This window comes from Oryzias latipes, chromosome 2 (genome assembly GCF_002234675.1).
Source record: "Oryzias latipes chromosome 2, ASM223467v1".
In the NCBI taxonomy this organism is placed as follows: Eukaryota; Metazoa; Chordata; class Actinopteri; order Beloniformes; family Adrianichthyidae; genus Oryzias; species Oryzias latipes.
The window spans coordinates 22,530,040-22,551,564 of record NC_019860.2 but is presented as its reverse complement, the minus strand read 5'-3'; the positions used below and the strand labels follow the sequence as shown (position 1 = coordinate 22,551,564).

The following is a 21,525-nucleotide window of genomic DNA, read 5'->3' as shown; positions in this document are numbered from 1 at the left end:
ACAAACCTGCGCTCCCCTTAAGATGCGACGCTCTACAATCTTCCACGGGTCCCACAATCCAAAAACCTGTACAGGTCAACCACCCGTACAGGTGCATGTGACTACAGCTACTTTCACACCACCTTTCAAGCTAATGCCTTCAAAAATATTGCATTCACGCATAGGCACGCAGGTTTTTACGATAGTCTTCTGGCTTTACGTACAAAACCCGTGGCCACAGAACATTCATTGTAATCTTAACTAAGTTGAACTTTGACCAATCAGTGACTCAGATTTGATGGCAACTCAGAGCGTAGCTTGTTTATATGGGGAACCAGACACACCTGACAGCTTGTTCGCTTTTTTTTCAAGTAACAATATACCAAGGCCACTCTCCTGACATGATGTAATCCTTATCCGCCATTGCGAGGATGCCAGCAATGAACTGTATTTGTAAATACACTTTACAATTACCATTACGAAGCCCATTGAGACGACTGTTGTTGTGAATTTGGGCTATACAAATACAATTGAATTGAATTGAACCAAATTGTTTCAGTTTTGTGCCCACATTGTGACATTTTTGCACCAAGCCTCTTCCAACTGTAGGTGGTGGACATGCGCTAGTAAACAGTAGCAAAAGAAGAAGAAGAAGTAGCCCCTCCCTGCTTGTCCAGTATGAACACAGTGAGTTGACCGTGCATCAAAAGCCCAGTGTGTACATAGCCCACGGCTTAAAGTCACTACCACTTAAGGAGGCTAAATAGACCAATTGATCAATCTAAACACCAGGAATTATTAGGTTTTAATCAGGCCTTGATGCTAAAGATGGAGAAACGACAGTTTTAGAAATAGACCGTCAACCTACTTTCCCCAGGAGATATAGATGTCACGGCAGGCTGGGTTTGCCACTGCCTGTTTGACACAGACTAACAGCCGGTGAGACAAAGAAAGAGCAGAGAAAAACGTTCTACTGTCGGGCCCCTGAAGATTGCATTTCTGTTGCCTCATTAGATGAAGCCAATTAAGAAGATCTCAGTCTCATTATAGAGGCTGGCCGGTGGGAGACAGCTGGAACTGTCTGTTTCGCGGTTTGTAGCTCCCTAGGTGAGTGTGTGCACGCGCACATCACTGTGTGCAAAAGCATCTGAAGCTTTGTGTCCACTTAAAAAAAAGCAAAAAATGATTAATTGATTACTAAGAAAATATGTCTTTTTTTATTGGACAAATACTATAAAGTATTCAACCCATTATTTTCCTGTTTCTCTCCCTTATTATAGGATCTTCCACCATTTTCTGGTGTTTAACTCCTACAATGTTTCAGCTATTTTAACCATTCAACTATTCAAATGTTCAGCTCTTTCAGCTTTTTCCAGCTATGACTTTTGGTCCTTCAAATCCTTGAACTTTTCTAGATATTCCAGGATTTCCAGGATTTTTGCCTCCATTGAAATACATGGGGAATCCTTGGCGCAGAAGCTCGCTGGTTCGATACCCGGCTCTGGCATTTTTCACAAGCATATCTTTTTCATTACTGTGCTGTTTTCACTTGATTTATGGTCAACTTTCATCATTTCTTTATCTAATTTTTATTTTTTTTCCAAAAATTACCCTTTACGTTTCATTTTCATTCATCAGTATAGCATTCAACACTGCATTTACTTCTGGAAATGCAGCTCCTTCTAGTTTATAATTAAGCCTATGGAAGGAGTCGACTTATTTCATGAGCAATGATTAATTTCGCAGTTTAAAATAGATCATGTTGCGCGCCGTATGCTTTACCTAAGCATCACTGACCTTTCCAGGAAAAACAAGATAATCGTTGCTGCACATCTTTTAAGAGTGTTTCTCAAAGGCAAAAGAGGAGAAGTTTCTATATAAAGCAAGCAAGTGAATGCATCTCTCAGACAAACTGTCTCTGAGTGATGATCAAACTCCTCATCAATAATTAATGAGACCAATACTAAAGGTCAAGTACACAGCGAGCCTTTTGCCTGGCTCGCCATAGATCTACCTTGAGGTTGACTGCAGAGATGCTGGCTGCAGCAGCACGGGAGTCCAGTTGACTTTGAAGTAGTCAAATGTGAGGAAGGAGAAGATTCTGCAGCATCAATGGAAGCTGTTGTTTTAAAAAAAACAGAGGGGGAAAAAAGCTTGCAAATCAAGGACTGTGGGCAGCTGAGAGTGATGGAAATGGAGGATGACTCAGAGGCAGTGGGTGGACTTAGACCAGGTGAGACACTGGTACGGCAGATGGGCCGATTATCAGCGCTCAGTCTTTCCATCGCAGCAGCAGAGAGCTCACGGGGTGAAGAACACCTACTACTCACTCTGACACAGAACAACACAAGCGCTCTGTTTTATTTATTTTGTTCTGTGGAGAAGAAATAATGGAGTTCAAAGACCCAACGTTGGGATGTATAACACATTAGCAGGCGTGCTTTGTGACTGCCGCAGAGCTTCCTACAGGTTCGGGTGGTAAATCAGCCGATCAAGGGAAAACGATTGAAATTTATTAGTTTACGTCCACCTTAAATGTTAGTTGTATATCCTTCTTCTGTTCTTTCTCTCACGAAAGGCTCTTAAGGAGGTTATTTGTATCCAACTATTGTCGGACTCCATGTTTTATTTTTAGTCGGCCTGCCCACACGAAAACGCAAAACGGCTCACCAGATTTCATCTGCTATAGCAAAGTATCTGGGAGGGCTAAAAAAAAGAAAAGAAAAAAAAGTACTTCAACAGCAAGTGAAGTATTTCACACCAATGTTCAGGACGGCTTTGTTCAGATCAGCTCTTCAGCTGAACCCATACGGAGAAAGCAAATGTGAGGATTATTGTAGGACACGCATCTTGACATTGTCCATCCCACATGTTCTGATAAAACATGATGTAGATGATTAATTCAAGCCAAGTGACTACTTAAAGGAGGAATACAACAAATCTCCAACTGTCGTGAAAAAACATGTACAGATTTTAAATAAAAGCTTTGGCTCTTCTGAAAAGCCAAAACTCAAACACCTAAAACACATTTAGGGGCTTATGAGACAAGTTCCACCATGATGTACACAATACAGCTGCATGGGGTGCATTGATATTGGCTTATGAGGCTTCTGTACCCCGAGCTCCGTGAACTACAGTGTGAATGCAGACAAACAACACAACACCAAGGATTCCCTAACAGAGCTAGTGATGTAAGCATTAAGCATTTGGAGTGTCAAAACTAAACTTCATCAGAAAATGTGGCGTGCTGGACATAAAAGTGTTCATCAAAGGGACACAATGGTCAACAAGAAGGAGCTGCATTTCCAGAAGAAAATGCAGGGTTGAATGCTGTATTGCTGAATGAAAATGAAACGTAAATTGGCCCAAAAAATAAGTAAATAAAGAAATGATGAAAGTTGGCCATAAATAAAGTGAAAACAGCACAATAACAAAAAAGATATGTTTGTGAAAAATGAGCCTGGTATCGAACCAGCGAGCTTTTGCACCAAGGATTCCCCATGGATTGCAATGGAGGCAGAAATCCTGGAATATCTTGAAAAGTTCAAGGATTTGAAGAACCAAAAGTCATAGCTGGAAAAAGCTGAAAGAGCTGAACATTTGATAGTTCAGCTCTTCAATTTAAAACAATTTAGATAGTTTAGTTTGATAGTTGAAGAGTTGAATGATTAAAATAGCTGAAAACTTGTAAGAGCTAAGCGCCAAAAAATGGCAGAAGATACTTTAATAAAGAAAGAGAAACAGCAACACAATGGACCAATTAGTGATCTGTTTTTTTGTTGTTGCTTTTTTGTGGTGCTTTTTCTCCTTCCAGGTGAAGTCATTTGAAACAATACCAACCCAAAATTAGCTTGGATAAGTGCGCGTTCCTTGCGTGACTGTTAAAACTAAGGAAATTAGACTATTAGTGTGGTTTATGTGCAAACTTCGAGCGTACGGTATTTGTGTGTGGTCAGTAAAGGGTCAGTATTCGCACATCACTGACAAAAAGTGTGGTGTAAGCACGCCGTATGACAGCTTCGACTGTACATTACAAATGGGTGTGAATATTTCACAAAACACTTACCACACGCCTTTTGTATATTCCATTTTTTTACGGCGTCCAGTGAGTTGGGCGTTCGAACATCAAGGGAATGGCAAAACACACCGCACGGGGGTTGAGCCGTACATGTGCTTTGGGTTTCTGGGTGGTCCATGTCAGTGGAGGGTCATAGAGAGTAGGCTCTTTGGGTTCACTTAGCGCTCTATGGGCAAACTTGCATGCCCCTTACAGGTTTGCCCCTTGTTTTATCCACAGAAAGGCCGTTTCAACGCACAAGGACAGTTGGAACTTGGTCTTAAGATGCAGCCGCTCCTGTCTATGACCTTCAATGGGCCCGGACGACCCAAAACCCTGCGGGCCGACCCCTGGATGGATGCATGTGACGAAGGCTTTAGCTCAATTGGGTTTCCATCCAAGTCTTCTGTCAGAATCAACCAGGGAACTGAAAAACTGGCTTTTTTTAGTATGTACATGTGGGTATTTCAGACCACACAGTTTGTCTGAGGCAGGTCACAGTAGTTCCAACAGCAGCCAGACATGTTTGTTTTGACTATTTGATCGTTCTTGTAAAGGCTAGTGTTTTTGTTTTAGGGTCACATGATTACATACGCCATCCGCAAACTTTTTAATGAATACAACTTAGCTAGTTTCAGAAGAGTTCCCATTTTAAAACCAATAGATTTCCATTCATCTTAGTACAGATGCTTAAATGACTCATAAGACCCCCCCTCTCTCATTTATTTTCCTGTCTGTAACTTTTCTCAAATCAGCAAGATTCCAAAAGGTAGTGAAGGGGGTGAAATCACGTGGATCAAATGAAAGCTGGCAAGGTTTGCACTAGCGAAAAAACCGAGCGTGAATGCACCCGGCCGCGCGCACCAAGGACTGTCAGAGGATCGGCAGCAGCCGAGGTCTCCTAGGGGCTCATCAAAGCATGCCGCATCCATTGCAGCCTAACAGTAAGCTCAAGCCAGTGCCTCATTGTGTCTGTGAATGACCCTGGGGGAACACCAGCCACCGCTGCACCGCACGCATTCCCCTCCACGTGTTTGCTCTGCCCAGGGTGTGGCCCAGTTCGAGAGGATTACCCTCAGGAATGCAGACGAGGCCATATTTTAAAACAAGAGAGGAGAACGGGACTGAGGCCACGGGTGTATGATTCCTGTCCACCGAAGCATCCCAAAGGCCCAAAAAAAAAGAAATGCAAATACTGTAAGACGGTTACAGAAAAGCCAGAAGCAGCTCTGCACTTAAGATTAGTGTTTAGTTTCCCCATCCTGTGTCTGTCTGGACTGGTTTCTCCGTAGCAACTCCTTCAAGTCAGCTTGTAGGCATGTTCATTACGAAATTGGGTTGAAAACGATTCCCTTAATCCCTGCTTGGCCAAACGTGCTCACAATGAGTCCTTATTCTTTCTCACACCAGATTTACTTCTTTCCTTCAGCGGCTGAATCCCTTACTAACGCCCGTCACTCTTTCCGAGTTCCCTGGCGTCTTTATTTACTTATGTCAACCATCCCCACACCCCCAAATAACACTTACAATATGTTCCTTTTGAAGCCGAGTCCGGATTAAGAGGCTCTTAGCGCCTGTGGGAAACCGGTCCCAATGGGACCGTGCAGACTCCGACACAAATGGGCGAGAAAATCTTTAAAGACCCGAAAGTACTTTGTTTTGTTTCCCACTTTCTTTTGTTGACGACTACAACGATCATGCAGCGATGCAGCAGACCCCCCCCCCCCCCCCCCGACCCCTCATAGTATGGAAACACAGGCGTGGTGGTCACCTTCTAAAATGTGACTGGACATAAAAGTAAAGGGGAGTAAATCCAAACGAGGATCTCATGGAAAGGTGTGTTTAAATAAGATCAATCCTGCTTCAAGTTTTAAAAATGAGGAAAACCCTCCAGAAGCTACTTTTATCAATACTTGACAATATAAACCTCAACTTTGACAGTTTTCGAGTGTTTAAGAACAGAAGAGCGGCTGTCTCACCGTCACATGACCGCAGTGATTTCATTTACTCCATTAAGACGTGGATTCTAGCTCATTTCCTGCAAACGCCACTCACTCCATGATTTCCATGGTCACAACACAACAATTACAGAAGAATTTAAAGGAAACGTCCGTCAAAAACAACCGCATGGCTTCATCTTAGTGAAAAACTTAAGACACAAAAAACCCAACAAACAAGGCATTTAAAGACCATCTTTGGCCTGACAAACACAACACATCTGCTGACACGTCTTATTATTTGCATCAGACAAACGTCAGATGTGAGGCAAAGACCTTCAGGAATCTCCTAAGAAAAAAACTACACTGCTTCCACCTTTGAGCATCGCCTCGGTGAAACTTACAGATACTTGAGTCGTTTTAAATTGAACAGATTAATGTGAATTCAGGGTTTCATGGACAAAAGAAAAGAGGGATTTCTAGACCGCAGATAGACCAAAACCCTGAGATGTTATGAGCTAAAAATTTGTGATGTTGCCAGGTTTTACATGGAGGGTGAATCAAGCGGGGCTGGTTCCTTAAAATAATTTGGTCCATGCAAAGCATCCCAACAGAAAATGCAAAACAAGCCTCTTCCTATCCAGGGAAAACACGTTCCTTGTGGTGAACCATTTTCACTGATAATAACCGGATCTGACGACAGAATCCAAGAGATAACAACAGAGTAGTGTTTTGGGTTTTCCCCTTCAATTATTAGCCTTCCTTTCTGCTTCAATTTGTTACTATTTGTCTAAACTCAACACCATTCAAACACTGAACGCTGAGTTTGCATGCTCGCACACCGCTGCCTGGCCTCTTCCTCCTGAGTGTTACCTTTCAAATGTTTACTAAAAGGGCCCCCTGTGATCGCGGGCCAAGTTACACCTGGCAGCACAACCCTGGAACGATAACCCCATCTAAGGAGAAGGAGACCCGGGAAGAGAAGACGGACGCAATGGGGTGAAAACCAGCTTTCTTGATGCTAAAAGAAAGCCTTCTTTCTTTATAAGTCGGGAGCAAAGTCTTTGGGAAATCGGAGGTTAGTAGGTGGTAAAAATACAGAGAATCTTCTATGTTCTTTAAAAAGAGAAGAAAAAGGTGACAGGAAGAGTCAATTTACTTAGATTTTTGTTTTAGATGAAGTTTGGTCATTTGATTTTGTAATTAAACAATGATAAAAAAATATATATATGTTTTTAATTGATGGGGTTAAGGAAACTTCAGGACAAAAAAGTCAACATTCCAAAACTGCAGTTATTGAAGTTATCCTATTTTATTTATCCTATTTTATTTTTTACCATAAAGATTATTTTACCCAAAAAAATGAGTATAAAGAGCAGAGAAATGTTCTACAAGAATTACTCCCTAAATATGCGGTAAAATGTATTGTTTGTTAGTAAATGTTGATTTTTTTTTTTGTATCAGCCACACGCGGTGTGTTGTGGCAGGCACCGAATTCATGAAAAAAACACTTTTTTTAGAAAAATTGCAGCTTTTCTGTTTGTTTAATCTCCATAGCAACCATTTTAGTTTTGGATGCCTGGGGGGTGACGAACGTATCTATGTAATTTTTAGAAGAATCAGCAAAAGTCAACTTTTGGATTACCTTGGCAACAGAGGTTTTCTTTTGTTAACTACGCCCACATTCTAATACGTTAGTCTTGTATTGTATTTTATGTCATTTAGTTCAGCTTGAGTCAATAATTCATGTATTAAAGATTCACAGCATTACAGTAAAAAAAATATGGAAGCAACAGGTAAACACCACTTTTGCAAGCTCGCCACGCTAACGCCATTCCAAATCTACCGACTTTAACCCCTACCCCCCCAAGTACTTTCCCAATGATGCTCAAGGAGTTAGGAGGAGCTCAAAGGTTAACAAAAACTTTGGCTGTGGTTGTAGACCTAACCTCTTTGCATGTGTGTGAAATTTCGTGAAAATCGCTACAACAAAACATTATATTTACCATATTGTGCGAAAATGAGAAAATTGACAAATTTCATAATTTGCCAAAAAGTGGCCATCCTGTAGCTATCCCATAATAATTGCAAAACCTTCTGTGGATATCCCTGACATGTGTGTTTTGGTATTGTTAGTGGATGCTTAAATCATTTTTTAATTCACTTTTTTGATAGTTTCTCCCGCTGTAATGTCATCGTGTCTAAAAAATATTTTCACCCGTTACTTGGTGTACAAACTTTGGTGAGCTTTGGATTGCGTGGTGGTGGGAAAATTACCACAAATACTATAATCTCCAGTCATATTCCTAAACTGAAAATTACAAAGACGTGTTCAGACAAAGCTGGTCATTTCTTATGTTTCTAGCAACAATTGCGACCCGTAACATAGTTTTATGCTAAAATACGTCGGACTTATGAACCGGTTTTCTCCCAAACAGCTAAAAAAATGTGCATCTCAAGGAAATCTCCGTGTCTTTTGCTTCCATGAGTTTATTTCTAACACTGCATGCATGAGCATTTTCAGGAAAAAAAAACAGTAACTTCATGACATCAAGATGAAGAGATCCCGTGTTTGTTATTTTAAAAAAGGGAGGAAGAAGAAAAGGTCAAAGAAGAAAGTGCTTCATCAGTGCCCTTCTCTTCTTAATGATGAATTATGAGTGCACGGATATTATTGAGTTTTCTGCTCAAAACTGTCCACACGGACGCTCATAAAAGAGTTGGGGACATTTTAATTTGACTGCTTGACCACGAAAATGGGCCATTAACACGTCTTCATCTTGTTTCCGAGAACACTGGGGGATCTGAGCGCGAGTCTCGACTTGAAAACATTTCAGGCCAGCGTTTTCCAACCAGATGGTGGCTTCTGCGAGGAACTTCAAGATTACAACCTTCTTCTATTTAAAGCATGTTGCCGGGGAGATCTGGGATGTTCCCGCGTTGTTACAAAAATATTCTTTTTTTCTCTTTTGATCAACGTCTTGTCAAGCCTTTTTGACTAGAGGGACGGCCAAGTTTGGCCACTGAGCCAGAACCTTGATGAGGAAAATGGAAAGAAGCCACGATACCATGGAAACCAGAAAATGTTTTATCTAATCAATGTGGTGGTGGATGGAAGATCATGCAAAAAATCTTTGATTCTAAGCAAAAGATGTCAGATCTGTCAGAGGACAGCCTCAGAAAACAAAAGAAGACTGTGAAATGGGGTGCTGGTATGCCTCAGAGTCACAGATACCGAGACGGAGTTAGCAAGGACCGTGGCTTTGTGGGCATTTGGATCCATGTAACGCCAAAGCCAGGATAAAAACGTGCTAGCTATGGCAGCACGGAAAGAATGTCACTCAAGACAGACTTTCTGCAAAGCTCTTATGAGGCCTCATTATGCTGAGGTCGAATAAAAAACAACACATTTTTAGGAATTCCAATAGATAACTGACACGTGAAACTTCTAAAAGTGACCGGTTTCAGGCAGTACTTAGCATTCCATACAACTTTGTAATTCTTCTTCAAGTGAAAAGTGAATATATACAATGTGATTATTTGTGTTTTTGTTAAAAAAAATTACCAATAAAGATGGTTAGATTGCTTCTTTTTATTTTTCTGTTTAATTTTGAAATCCCAAACCCTTAATGCCAGGAGGTCTTGGACAGGCTAAAAGCGGGGGTTGGCGGTGTCACCATTCACCCAACAATATCTATAAATGTCCCCCCTGTTGTTGCCTAAACGAAGCAGATACTCAAGAGTTCAAGAAAGCGTTAGCAACTGTCTGTCTTCCTAAAGGAGTCACAGGCCAGGAAGTCGTGGATGCGGTTCGTTTTTCTAGATGGCTGTGAAGGTTTTTATGAAGGACAGTGTCATCAACAAAGCTGGATTTTCCACAAACCTGCTTCATAACCCTTTAAGACGGGATCCGATCGCTGGCAAGAGCGAAGTAACAAATTCTTCGACCATTTACACAATTAACGCAGTTCCAACATATTTTGATTTTGCACCAATATGCAACACTTTACAGTAGCGAAAGGTCGCATATCAGCACAAAGCGGCTTTTCTCTGCATCGTGGCAATGCGTAAACAGTTAAAAAATTAGGATAATTCAAAGAACGTCAAAACTGGAGTCAAAGCTCCGGTGTTAAACCAGAGAGAGAGAGTTTGACTGGCCCGGGGTGTGCTCAAAAACTGCTGCAGCTGAGGGGTATTTTAACGAGGTTAACAATAACAGAAGTCGTTGTGATGTTTTTTCGCACGTAGGGAAAATGAGGGACCACCAGTAAGGAGGAGAGGTCGTATTTTTTATCAGAAGAGATGTGGATTTTACAAAGCATCACTTCAAACTGCTCATTTAGAGGGAAAAAAAAAGTTCAATTTGTCCTATACATCTGCTTTTTGAAGCCAGGGTAAAGCTATGTGTCTTATGTTTCAAATTAAGTGGCCATAAAATGACATTTTGCCTCTTTAAACCTTATTTATGTCAGGCTAAAAAGGCGTCAACACTTAAAGACATTAGGAAAAAAAACCTACAGCCCAATTTCAACCTCTGAAAGTCTTAAGGATTGGCAGAATTTACTCAAATATGTTTAAATTCATACAAATTGCTTCAAGGTCTTTGGTCACCAATTAAGAGTGGGAATTGTGAATACATTAGGGAAACATTTTAATGAAGGAAACGTCTTTGGAAAGTGATGGAGCTTTCTTGGTGTGACTCTGTCAATGCAGCACTGCTCCACCCAGAGAAAACGTGAACTCTGTTTCCATGGCCTGCTCCACTTTCATACTCATTCATCTTTGTCACATCTGTGTTTTTTTAACTGTAAAGCTCTATATGGCTTACCGGTACGCTGAGATGCATGTGGGGACTCAAGTGAAAAGTCATGATCTGATACATAGTTTGTAGTTTGATGTACGGAGTAATAAAATGTAAAAAAAAACAATACAATTTAATCCTTTCACTGTGATTAGGTTAATGTGAAACCATTATGGATCACTGACATACTTTGGCATAGTTTTTTGGCATCAACTTGCTAATTCTTTCCCTAAGGTTTGAATATGCAAAGGTCTAGTGTGAGAATCAACAGTCGCGTTACAGCTTCTGACTGTTGATGTTGTTTGACGGTTGTATACAGCGAGACAGCTGACAGGCGTCCAGGAATAGAAGCTCTGGAACGACTCGAGGCGATCGGATGTTGGCCTACAAGTGCAGATGAGCCACGGTAATATTAGAAGAACTTGGCATAAAAAAAAGCTCTCGCACGCACGCACGGTGCGGTGGCAGTGAACATGACAAAGGACCTCTCTGACCTTTAGCTTCGCGGGTCAGACTGGTGCTAACTGCAGAGACCTGACACTCGTTGATTTAAAGGGAACTACCCGCTCCTGCGCCTCATTAGGAGCATCATTTCACTGAAAACGATGCTTATATTGTCCAAGAAGATGTTATCTCTCTTACCTTTAGAGAGTCAAAGCAGGCGATGACCCTTCCGTTCTCCACCTGGCAGCTCTTGGGCGGGTGGGCGAATTTGCATTCTTCGTCGCTGCGTGAACAGGTCCCCCTCTGAAACTGACGGCACACCTCCAGGGTCAGCCATTTAGTGTCCCGTATGGAGGCTATGTTCAGGGCCATGTCGAGGAGCGACGGCTGCGGAGCTGAGGAGGGAAGATCCTCTGAGGAGAACTTGAGCTGTGCTCCAGTTAAAGGCTAAAAGTAAAAATAAATAAATTAAAGGACAAAGGAAGCAACGTGCGGCTATAAATAATCTGGGATGTGCGGTTGGTCCTTGCAGACGGTAAAGTTGGGGTAATGGACCGGCAAAGTCTCATGCATGGAACGGAGCTATGGTGGAGCGTCAGTCAAAGCGGTTCATCAATCAGAACGTCTCAGGTGCGGGCCTCTGAAGCGGCAGAGGGGGCATGCCTGGACGCAGCGGGTGCTGGCTGCCCCGGTGTCCTCAAAACGTCGCCTTTGTGACGGATGGGGTCTTCTTGGCGGTGGATATCAGGGGGGCGAACTGGGTCCTGGTTCGACGGTACAGACTTGCAAAGTCGGTCACTTTGAAATGTTTTTCCGCTCTGTGGGTTCAGCCGTGAAGCGGCTCTGAGTTCCTTCAGGTGAGGGCGGGGCAGAGCTGGCGTGGAGGTGAGCCGAATCCTCTCGCTAAATGTGGAGAACCACTTCAAGTACGAGGGGCGGTTTTGTCTCACAAGGCACTTCCTGTCAGGGATCTGAAACAGAAAGAAGCCCAAGGATTAGTCACAGCATGAAAAGAACGCTTCAACGGACACTTTTGGGTTTTGTTACCGCCCGTCTCCCAGAATCTAAGGCCCAGGGGACGGCTTCAAATTTAAGTTAATAAATTACCTATTGAAAGCGCTGTTCTGCATTCAATAATTGCACCACATAGAGCGGCGGTGCAACCAATGGTAAACACCGCAGTGTGGCATTATTCTAGGCGAGCGTCCAGCTGTCAGACAGGGGCGGAGCCTATGCCAGATGTGCTAGGGATTCCTTGTACTAGTCCAGATGAAGCATCCCTAAATTCACACGGGACGATGGCGGTGGGCTCCAGTGATAGCTGTCCCCGACAGTTTGAGGAAATAACCTTTTTGCTGGAGAAGATGAAACTCCTCGCTGAGCTACTGAGCAGGGAGCCCATTTTTTTCAGCACATCTGGAAATGTTTTGCTCGTAACTGTGGGTGGGCGGGAGCAGCTGAAGACAGCAAAGAGAGGGCAGAGACTGTAAAATCTCAAGCTCTGATTGAAGGGTTCTTCTTTTTTTTACTGCTTTATGTAAATCAGCGTATCCATGGAAAACAGAGAGTAGCATAAAATACCACTAAGGGACTCGGCCAACCCCTGTCAGCAGCAGACAAGTCCAGGCAAGCTGAGACCTGCAGCACAGAGGAGTTATGCTCCAATGCTGGCTGTAGATCTTTGACGATTTTCAGCACTTCCCACCAAAGTGAAAGATTAGATTTTAAAAGCAGTTCTAAAAGTAAATAAAGACCCTCTACGTTCACGATTAAAGTCCCACTTAACTGATTTTTTGATCATTTTCAAAACAGTTTTTTAAAATTTATTTTTAGTCAAAATTGAAAAGACCCTGTGTCGTTTTCTGGGACATAGTTTCTGCAGAGTGGCAGGAGTTCATTAGACTTCACTCTGAGTTGTGGGGGGCGGGACCATTTTTCCTTCTTGTGGCCCACGCCCCGCCCACGTCACAAATACTTTTTCAAACAGCAATTTTTCAAAAACAAATTGACTCCAGAAATACTCAGAAATGCAATTTCAAGCTTCATTTTCTTTAAATCTGTCCTCCATCATCAGAGAAATGCCACAAGAACGTGTCAAAAACCCAACTTCCATCAGAGCAGGTCTTCAAATAAAGCAGGACTCCATTCATTTAAAATAGAAAAATGTAACGGTGGACTCAAACTACCCCAAAGTTTGTTTGGTTAGTGTGAACACTGCTGTGGTCTCAGGCATGGTTCAGTAAAATATGCAGAAGCTAGTTTAAAGAAGTGGGCCAGAGCGCGCTTTGACTGTGTATCCTCAATTAATGAATCAAGACACAGATCGAACCAGCTGTCTTAGTTTTTATTTTTTAATCTTTGAATTATTACTATTTTTATGTATTTGTATTGGATGTAATACAATTAAGACACAGGAAACCAGAATCGACAAAACAGATAAAAACACAACGATTTAGAAAGAAAGAAATGGTTTTAGCACTTTAAACAAAGTCACACACCAAAGTTTTCCCGTCAACTTCCTGGTTAACTTCAGCAGGAAACAAAACCTAAACGTCTCTGTTGTTTTGGACCAAGTAACCAATCCTAAAAAATGCTCTCCACAGTTTTTCCGTCCTCAACGTTTAGCTGCCTACAGTTCTAGTAGATCGATAACTAGAGGATAGCGAACGAAGACTCCTCAATAGAAATGGAGCGACTAGAAAACACTCACTCAACTCTAAACTGACAACAGTGTTTCCAACAGACAGGTTTCACAAAATGACTTTAGTGGAAATGCCAAAAAACTCCCAAAACTTTAGATAAACCTTTTACAGACATGCTCCGATGTGACTTCTACACCGTGATAGCAGAAAGTCCCATGACGTCACATAACGTTTATTTTATTTTCATTATATTCTTCTCTTTTTTATTTTTAAAAGTTATTTTCATCAACAAAAAGCACTTGATGCTTTTACTTTGAAAATGTTAACCTTTACCGACACTTGACTTTGAAGACTTCTTTACTTCCGTTGATATTAGCGAGATTTGGGTTATTAAGTTTATAAAATCCATCATTATTCTGTCATTTTTGAGCAATTACATGGCTTGATGTGTTATTGATTCTACTATTTTTATTTAAAAAAATCGCGAATCAACAAATAAAACTTTTTGAATGTTGAATTTTTGGGAACGGATCTCAAATATCCGAGTATTTGGTACTCGTAACGGCCTTAACAGTTTAGTTTGGCGCAGTGCGGCTTAATCCAGGTGGCGAGACATAAATAAAATTTTTTATTTTAACCAAACTTTGTTTTTTAAGCTCTTCTTTCGATTAAATGATCATTAATAGTTTAAACTAGTTTGCAATGAAACAATAATGTAAACCAAACGTATAAGCAGTCTGAGGGGTAAAATATAATAAGCCAAAAATCTTTGATTCACATCAGCAACTTTATTTTATTTAACTTCTATAATTACTTAATTAATTAAATTTGAACATAATCAGCTTTAGATTTTAACAGACTTTTTAACATTTATCTTCTAAAGGATCGTTTTGCCCAACTCATAGTACAGTTGTTTCTCGTGTAACGGCATAAATTGGTGCATTTTTCCTCCGACATCCTGCTCCTGAATGACATCGTCCATTCAAACCTCTGTCCTGCATCAAATCATATCCTCCCTTTTTTAGTGCTGATGGTGTGAAATGAGATCAGGAGCTTCCTCGTCCTGAAACGCCGCTCTCCGAGGCAGGATTTAATTCCACATCATCTCCCCCCGGAGGGGCGGAAGCCAATCGCTGCAGAAGAGACGTTCAGGTAAGAATGGTGTCAGATATGACCTTAAACAATTAATCCTGGCTTATTTTTAGAGGGTAGAGAAAGTGTTTGATCGAGCTAACCCACTTTGTCGGTGCGTAAAAGGACAATGGCTCCAGTTCTTTAGCTAAACTATGCAATTATTTGTAAAGAAAATGAAAAAAAAACAACTAATCCTGACGTTTTTGTAGTAGCTGGTTCACGTGACATTAAAAAAACAACAACTTTTAAGCAACACATGACAGGAAGGATCCCAGGAATTGGAGAAAAACCTGGTGGGACAGGGCCGCATCCATACTGATAAGGACTCGTCCATGTTTGAACGGTCAAAAGGTTTGTCTTTCCCACGCATTTCTGGGAGTTTGTTTCCCTGATTTCCTGTAATGTGGCATTAAAGCGATCACCGAACTACTCGTTTTCCTGGCAAAATGTACTATTTTGTAGGAATTGTGGGAAAAAATATATTAATGATTGAGCCAAAGAAGTATGAAACGCTCAAACACACAAGGGAGGAAAAAAAAAATGCTTCGCAATGATGACTGCTTTGAAAAAAAGAAAGTGGCTGAAGTCAGAGGTGGTGCATGCAGTTTTAGTTTAGGCTGATTTGACATTATTGGACACTGCACCTCTGGCTCAGCGACACCTTGATGCAGCACAGCTTAGTTTACATCGAGGTGGGGAAAAGCTCTTTGAAGGACGGTTTGTGGAAAGAGGGGGAAGGCAGACGGTCAGCTAGGAGGTGTTGGGACAATCTCTTACCTGGAGGAGGACGGTCAACAAAAACCTTCGCTTTTTGTTGACCGTCCTCCTCCAGGTAAGAGATTGAAATTAAAACTTGAACCAGAGTCTTTCTAGAAATGACTAGCCCTACGTTCACACTGATTGAAAAGTCTTGCATTGGTAGGTTCCTACGCGTGTTTTTGCTCTTCTCGGGCTCTACATACAGAATGCGTAGTCATTTAAAAGCACATTAAAGGCTAAAACAGTTGAACTTTGACCAATCAGGGACTCTGATTTGGTAATGTCATGCGCTAGCATCGGGTAGTAGAGCCAGTTCGGAGTCAACAAACACCTGCATTCAGCACTTTCTAGGGGTGTACGGATCCATTTTAACAACGATTCAATTCAATCCCACCTCAGACAGATCAATCCAGTTGGACTGTGGGCATAGAAATCGATGAATTGATTAATGGTTACACTCTTGTCGCGTTTTTAAATTGCGCATCACATGCCTGGTGTGAACATGGTTATTAGTCCTTTTATAATCAGGACATCACATTTGAATTTCATTGAAGTCTAATACTACGTTCACACCAGCTTCGGCAACGCACGTTCAAGCAACTGCTCCCAAAATGAAGTCTGTGTAAACGCGTGCATGCGTGGATTTCGGGCTACCGCATTGAAAAACCCTTACATTTATGCGCTGCTGTGCAAGTTTTTGGACTGCTTTCGGGCTTTACGTTCAAAACACGTGGCCATTGAATAAGTAATAGAACTTTAACAAGTTGAACTTTGACCAATCAGGATCCGGAATTAGGTAGTGACGTATAGATAGCGTCCTTTTCAATTCACGGATGTCACGACCATTTGAAAACTGATCATGAAGGGGAAGTTAATAACTGCTGTTTGCTCCCGGCTGAAATGATGCGACACCGACTCTTTCATTTAACAGAATAAAGCTGTGAAAGAAAATGCCTGAAGCAGGATGTGCGAGATTTGAACCGCTTTGACACTTCTCACCGAGCTTCTTCTAAGATTGGGAACACCGTATGCTAAAAGTTCAAGAACGTGTGTTCCTGAACGGGCTACACATGCCCAGTTTGAGCATAGCTTGGGGGGCGTGAGCTAGCGAGACAGTAGGGCTACACGATATGAGGAAAACTCGCAATGTGCAATATTAGTGATCAATATTGCAATGACGATATAACTTGCGATAAATGAACAAATAGCAAAAACAACAAAAACATTTCCCTTTCACTGCAAAAGTTTAATTTAAATAAGAGTCAAAATATCTTAAATTATTCTCCAAATGACCCTCGTCTATTTAGCAGGGCAACATCTAGCATAAAAGCTCCATCCGATTGGTCAACAACGTGAAGGGCTCCATCTGATTGGTCAAATGCATAAAGGGATTTATTCAATTTATGAAAAAGTTCAAGTTGCCATAAGATCGTTTTAGCACATTTTAGGTTTACCATTTATTGCTCACTTTTGCAATATGGATATTGCACAGCTTGAAATCGCGATAAATTTGCGCTTAATTGTGCAGGCCTACGACGAGAGAGCATGTAAACAGAGAGCTCTCAGCAACAGGAAAGGGGGAAGGGGGTTTCCTCTGCACCAACAGTCCAGCCCACAACCCAATAGATGAATTTCTAATGAACGCGCAACACGAGACGAGTGTGAACGCAAGCATAAGGGACGCAGACAAAAAGTCAGGCATGACTTTCGTGAGTTACTCTGGAATCCAGAGGCGTGAAGCCGAGCGGCACAGCTACAGACGCTAAGGTTTACGGACACTCTCCGCAGCCAGCTGGCAGCTGCATTATCTTCGTCAGTCTCCCTAATTGAAAGAGAGTCAGCGGGACTGGGGCGTCTCGAGTGAAAGTCATTGGCTTGACCTCTGAGTGGTACGTATGAGGGCCATTAGTCTGGTATCCGTGCAGTCTGCTGCTTGTGTTTGCACAGCAGAGACGAGGAGCTCCCCGGCTCGGCTGGCGGCTTGGCGTTAGCCAGGTGCCTCGGACGTTATAGAGATACAATTCAAATTACATTTGAGTGAGGCCGGGAAACCGGGCCTCCTGAGTGGCCACAATTTCCATTTATTACCATTTTTATATTGCAAAACCGCGGCTGAATGGTGATTTGCATGGCCAAGAGGAACGAGCGGTCAGAGTTTTTTCAAGGCTGCGCACAGAGGGCCTCACCGGAGAGCGAAAAAATAGGAAAAATGTTCCAGTGAGTCATGGAAACAGGAGTCCAAATGCTCTCTAGCTTGTTTCTGTGCGGGCAATAACCTGCAGATGAAACAGAAATAAGCCGCGACGATTATGGAATTGTCTTTGGCATAAGCCACAAATCCTTGAGTTTGATCATATCAAGAACCATTAGCGTTAAGGATGGGTGAGTGAGCAGAGGACTAAGCTACTGTTGGGAGGCAACACTAGGAGATATGCTCAGAGTCAGCAGGCAGGTGTGCCTCATATCAGAATAGCCTTAACAAAACCCGTATGACCCGGAGGGCCCAGCTCACGGACGGATACACTGCCTTTTATTGGAACAAAAAAGAATCTGATGTTGCTGTAAACAGGTTTATTTTCTTCCTGCATGTCTTCTCTCCAGTAAACCAGAGGGACTCGGTCAAGTCATCCACTAATTATAGAGCCGTCGTCAGCCCGAGGTCAGCGCCGCTGCTCCGATAAATATGATGATTAACAGAACATCCCAGCGTTATGACAGAAAATCTGTGCAGATATAACATCAAGGAATACGCTTTTGATGACATCACAGCCTTTGTACGTCAAATGCTGAACCTTGAAATATATTTGAAAATTCATCAAGATATAATTGGAAAAAAAAAACTCTACTTTACTCTAAAACTCATTAAAAAAATAAAGAACATTTCAACCGAACCATTCAGGAACAAACAAAGTTCAGGCTGAACACGCTGTGCTTCAACAGGAAGGGTTGGTCTGATGTCCCACTTACAAAAATGGACCAAAAAAAACAAAATCGACTTCCCCTCCATCTACAGCAAAACCAATAACAAGAACTTTGGCGCCCGACGTTGTCCGCCGTTAACCACACCAGGCCCAACGTCGAGACTAAATCTGGACAGAACCAACTCAGAAAGTCGAGCCCTGAACCTCGTTAGGACTCAACCGGGTCAGGAGCTATTTGCAAAAACACATTCTGCATGTGTGGCTCGACCTCAAAACTCACAAAGCTAGTAGAGACGGAGCACATCAGGACAAGGGAGCTCCAGATATTTGCACTGAATGGTGAGACTGTAACACCCCCCCTCCCCAGGACTTGAAAGGGAAAGTCCATTATTGGACTTTAAATGAAGCAAATTCCAGCAGTTTCAATATTTTTGTATCTGTCTTTCATAGAGGGTTGAGTCCCTCCCCACTCAGACCGGTATGCAGCACACTGCAGCAAAGCTCCAGACCTTAAAAACATTTTTTTTTTAAACTGGTGGGGGAAAAAGAAGGAAAACCAGACGTAATGACAGTTTCCTCCCACCTGGTTTCACTGAGTCCAGGACCTGAGCGTCACCCGGCGCTCCTGAGCCACCGATCTCCACTGCGGCTCCCCTTCAGTCCCAGCCGGAGGAGCTAACGACCACGTGAACTGCTGTCATTCCAGAAGTCCATGCCGAGACTGGGATTCTCTCTCAGCCAGAGCAAGCGAGCGAGCGAGCGAGCGAGCAGGGCAGGGCGGAGGGGCAGGAAGCAGCAGAGTGTCTCCTAAAAACTATGCGCCTGCAACACTTCCAGCCAGACGCACACCCCTAAAGCCAGCCCCTTCCTGCCCACCAGCTCGTGGCAAGGACCTCCCCCACGGCTCCAGCCAATGAGACGACAGCCACTGTGAATTGCCTCTCCACTGGAAGGGAGCAGACGACTGATGTGGCGAAGACTGCGCTCGCAGCAGCAGCAGCAGTAGCAGCTCCTCATCTTCAAGAGGTATTTCCCCAATTTCATGCCCAGCTCCGTCAGCTGTCACATAGTTTATGCATTCTAGATTCTAGGGATTTTTATTTTTTTTAGAGAAGGGGGCAATAAAGTACAGCTGAAGCCGCCCTGTCCTTGGGTCCATCATTGCTTCCGATACCATCCCCCAGAAAACCGCCACACGGCTCCGCCTCCCCCTCCTGCCTCATCTCCATCCTCCCCTCCTGACTCCTCTTCACCCCCTCACCTGTTCGGATGAAGCATTTCCATGAGATACCCTCTTAACCCCCGCCCCCCCCTCAGCTCTTTTTTTTTTTTTGTCCTTGGATATCTAAAGGGGAGAATGGCATTTCTGCATCTCCATGAAAAGAAGGGGATGCTGATGTCATGCAGGCCGGCACGCCAGAACTGATGAGTCAGAGATCCGGCTTTCACGACTGTTCGATCCCGGACTCAATAGAAACAGCTGTGGCGTCTGTCTTCCCCCGCCTCGCACAAAGCCTGCGCGTGACGCCGCAGCCTGGGCGTTTCGTCGACTCCAGTCAGGACAAACAGACCTGTTTACTGTCTGCTCCTGCTTGGAAGGTCACATGTTTGCCCCACTAGCAAAGCATCTGCTAATATCTGAGGGGGGGGTGGCGTTTAATCTCAGCTGTGACTTCACCTGTGAGGAAATGACACGGAGGAGGGGGGAGGGAGGCGGGGGACGGCGTCACCTGACACCACCAGGGAAAGCAGTCGCTCTGCTTCCCTAAAATCCTAAAAATGAAATCATCCGAATTATTTCATTTAGCTTTTGACTCTCCTCGTTACAAAACACACAACAGGCTTCCATTACAACCCCCCCAACAGGAAAACCAACAAAAGCCCGGCAGACAAACAACCACAGCTACTTCCTTCCCAACATCGGATCCCCTCCCCTCTTATTATCCCCGTCCTGTTTGACCCCCCCCTGAGCGGCTCGGCTCAGATTTAGCGTTCTGTCGCCCAAAGCGGCTTCATCTTTTCAGAAACAAGCAACGGATTCAAAGACTAATTAGAAAACAGATAAACCTCAGCAGGAAAAACAGAAAGAGCAACATTAAAAAAAAAACACTGGATGTTCAGGAGGGGCGTCAGAAGAGGGTGAATAAAGCGTGTGAATCATCTATTGCATAAGCGTTCCCAGCAGGATTCTGCCATATTTACCCAAAAATTGAAAATCCTCTGTTGTTTCTAGGACGCGGTTCAGTCAAAATTCGCCTCTAAGTTGTAAGCCGACCCCCTTCCCATCATTCATCTGTTTACACTCCCTCCTGCTAGCTGGCAGCCCCTAACATCCCTAACTTAACATGCGTGGTGCAAGAAAAAACGGCGAGCAGTATCGGAGCTCTCCGTCCGTACGGTTCGGAACCGGATTCCAGCTGGGACGAGGAAAACAAAGACGTGCACGGATCTCTGTTGGGCTGCAAGGTTGTGGCTCGCCGTAGTAGCTTCGACGTCACACCTACAAGCGTTTTTCAAACGACACAGTTTAAAGACATGCTCAGAAATGGACATTTCAGCTTACTTTTCTTTGTATATGTCTGGCATCGTAGGAAAATTTGCCAGAAGTACATACATAGCCAGGCAGGCCGGCAGACAGACAGGCAAACAGATAAATAGCATTTTTCAAACAAAAACGTCATTTTCAAGTAAGAAAACTTTGTAAAACCCTAAGAAAAAGGTGTCATATTGTTTTGTAATATGTTTATGAAATATAGAATTATAGGTGAATAGATATTAACAAATTTTCAAAAGGGAAAATAGCACTAATTTTAGTGTTAAGTGGTTTTAATAGGCTGCTGGACTTGGGTGG

At 42.9% G+C, this 21,525-nt stretch overlaps 1 protein-coding gene across 13 annotated transcripts in view; it reads right to left on the bottom strand.

Annotated features, from left to right (window-relative positions):
- LOC101165037 (muscleblind-like protein 2a) overlaps nt 1-21,525 on the bottom strand; it is a 54,437-nt gene that overhangs the window by 32,441 nt on the left and 471 nt on the right. For 12 of the 13 annotated variants that reach the window (XM_011485292.3, XM_011485307.3, XM_011485286.3 and 9 more), the window contains exons 1-2: nt 19,258-19,498; nt 11,417-12,189 (exon numbers count right to left, since the gene is read on the bottom strand). In XM_011485292.3, coding sequence (XP_011483594.1) covers nt 11,417-11,590 — 174 coding nt within the window. In that variant the 5' untranslated portion in view covers nt 11,591-12,189; nt 19,258-19,498. Of the gene's footprint in view, nt 1-11,416; nt 12,190-19,257; nt 19,499-21,525 lie in introns of those variants that run through there. The other variant, XM_020709120.2, reaches the window with a different exon arrangement.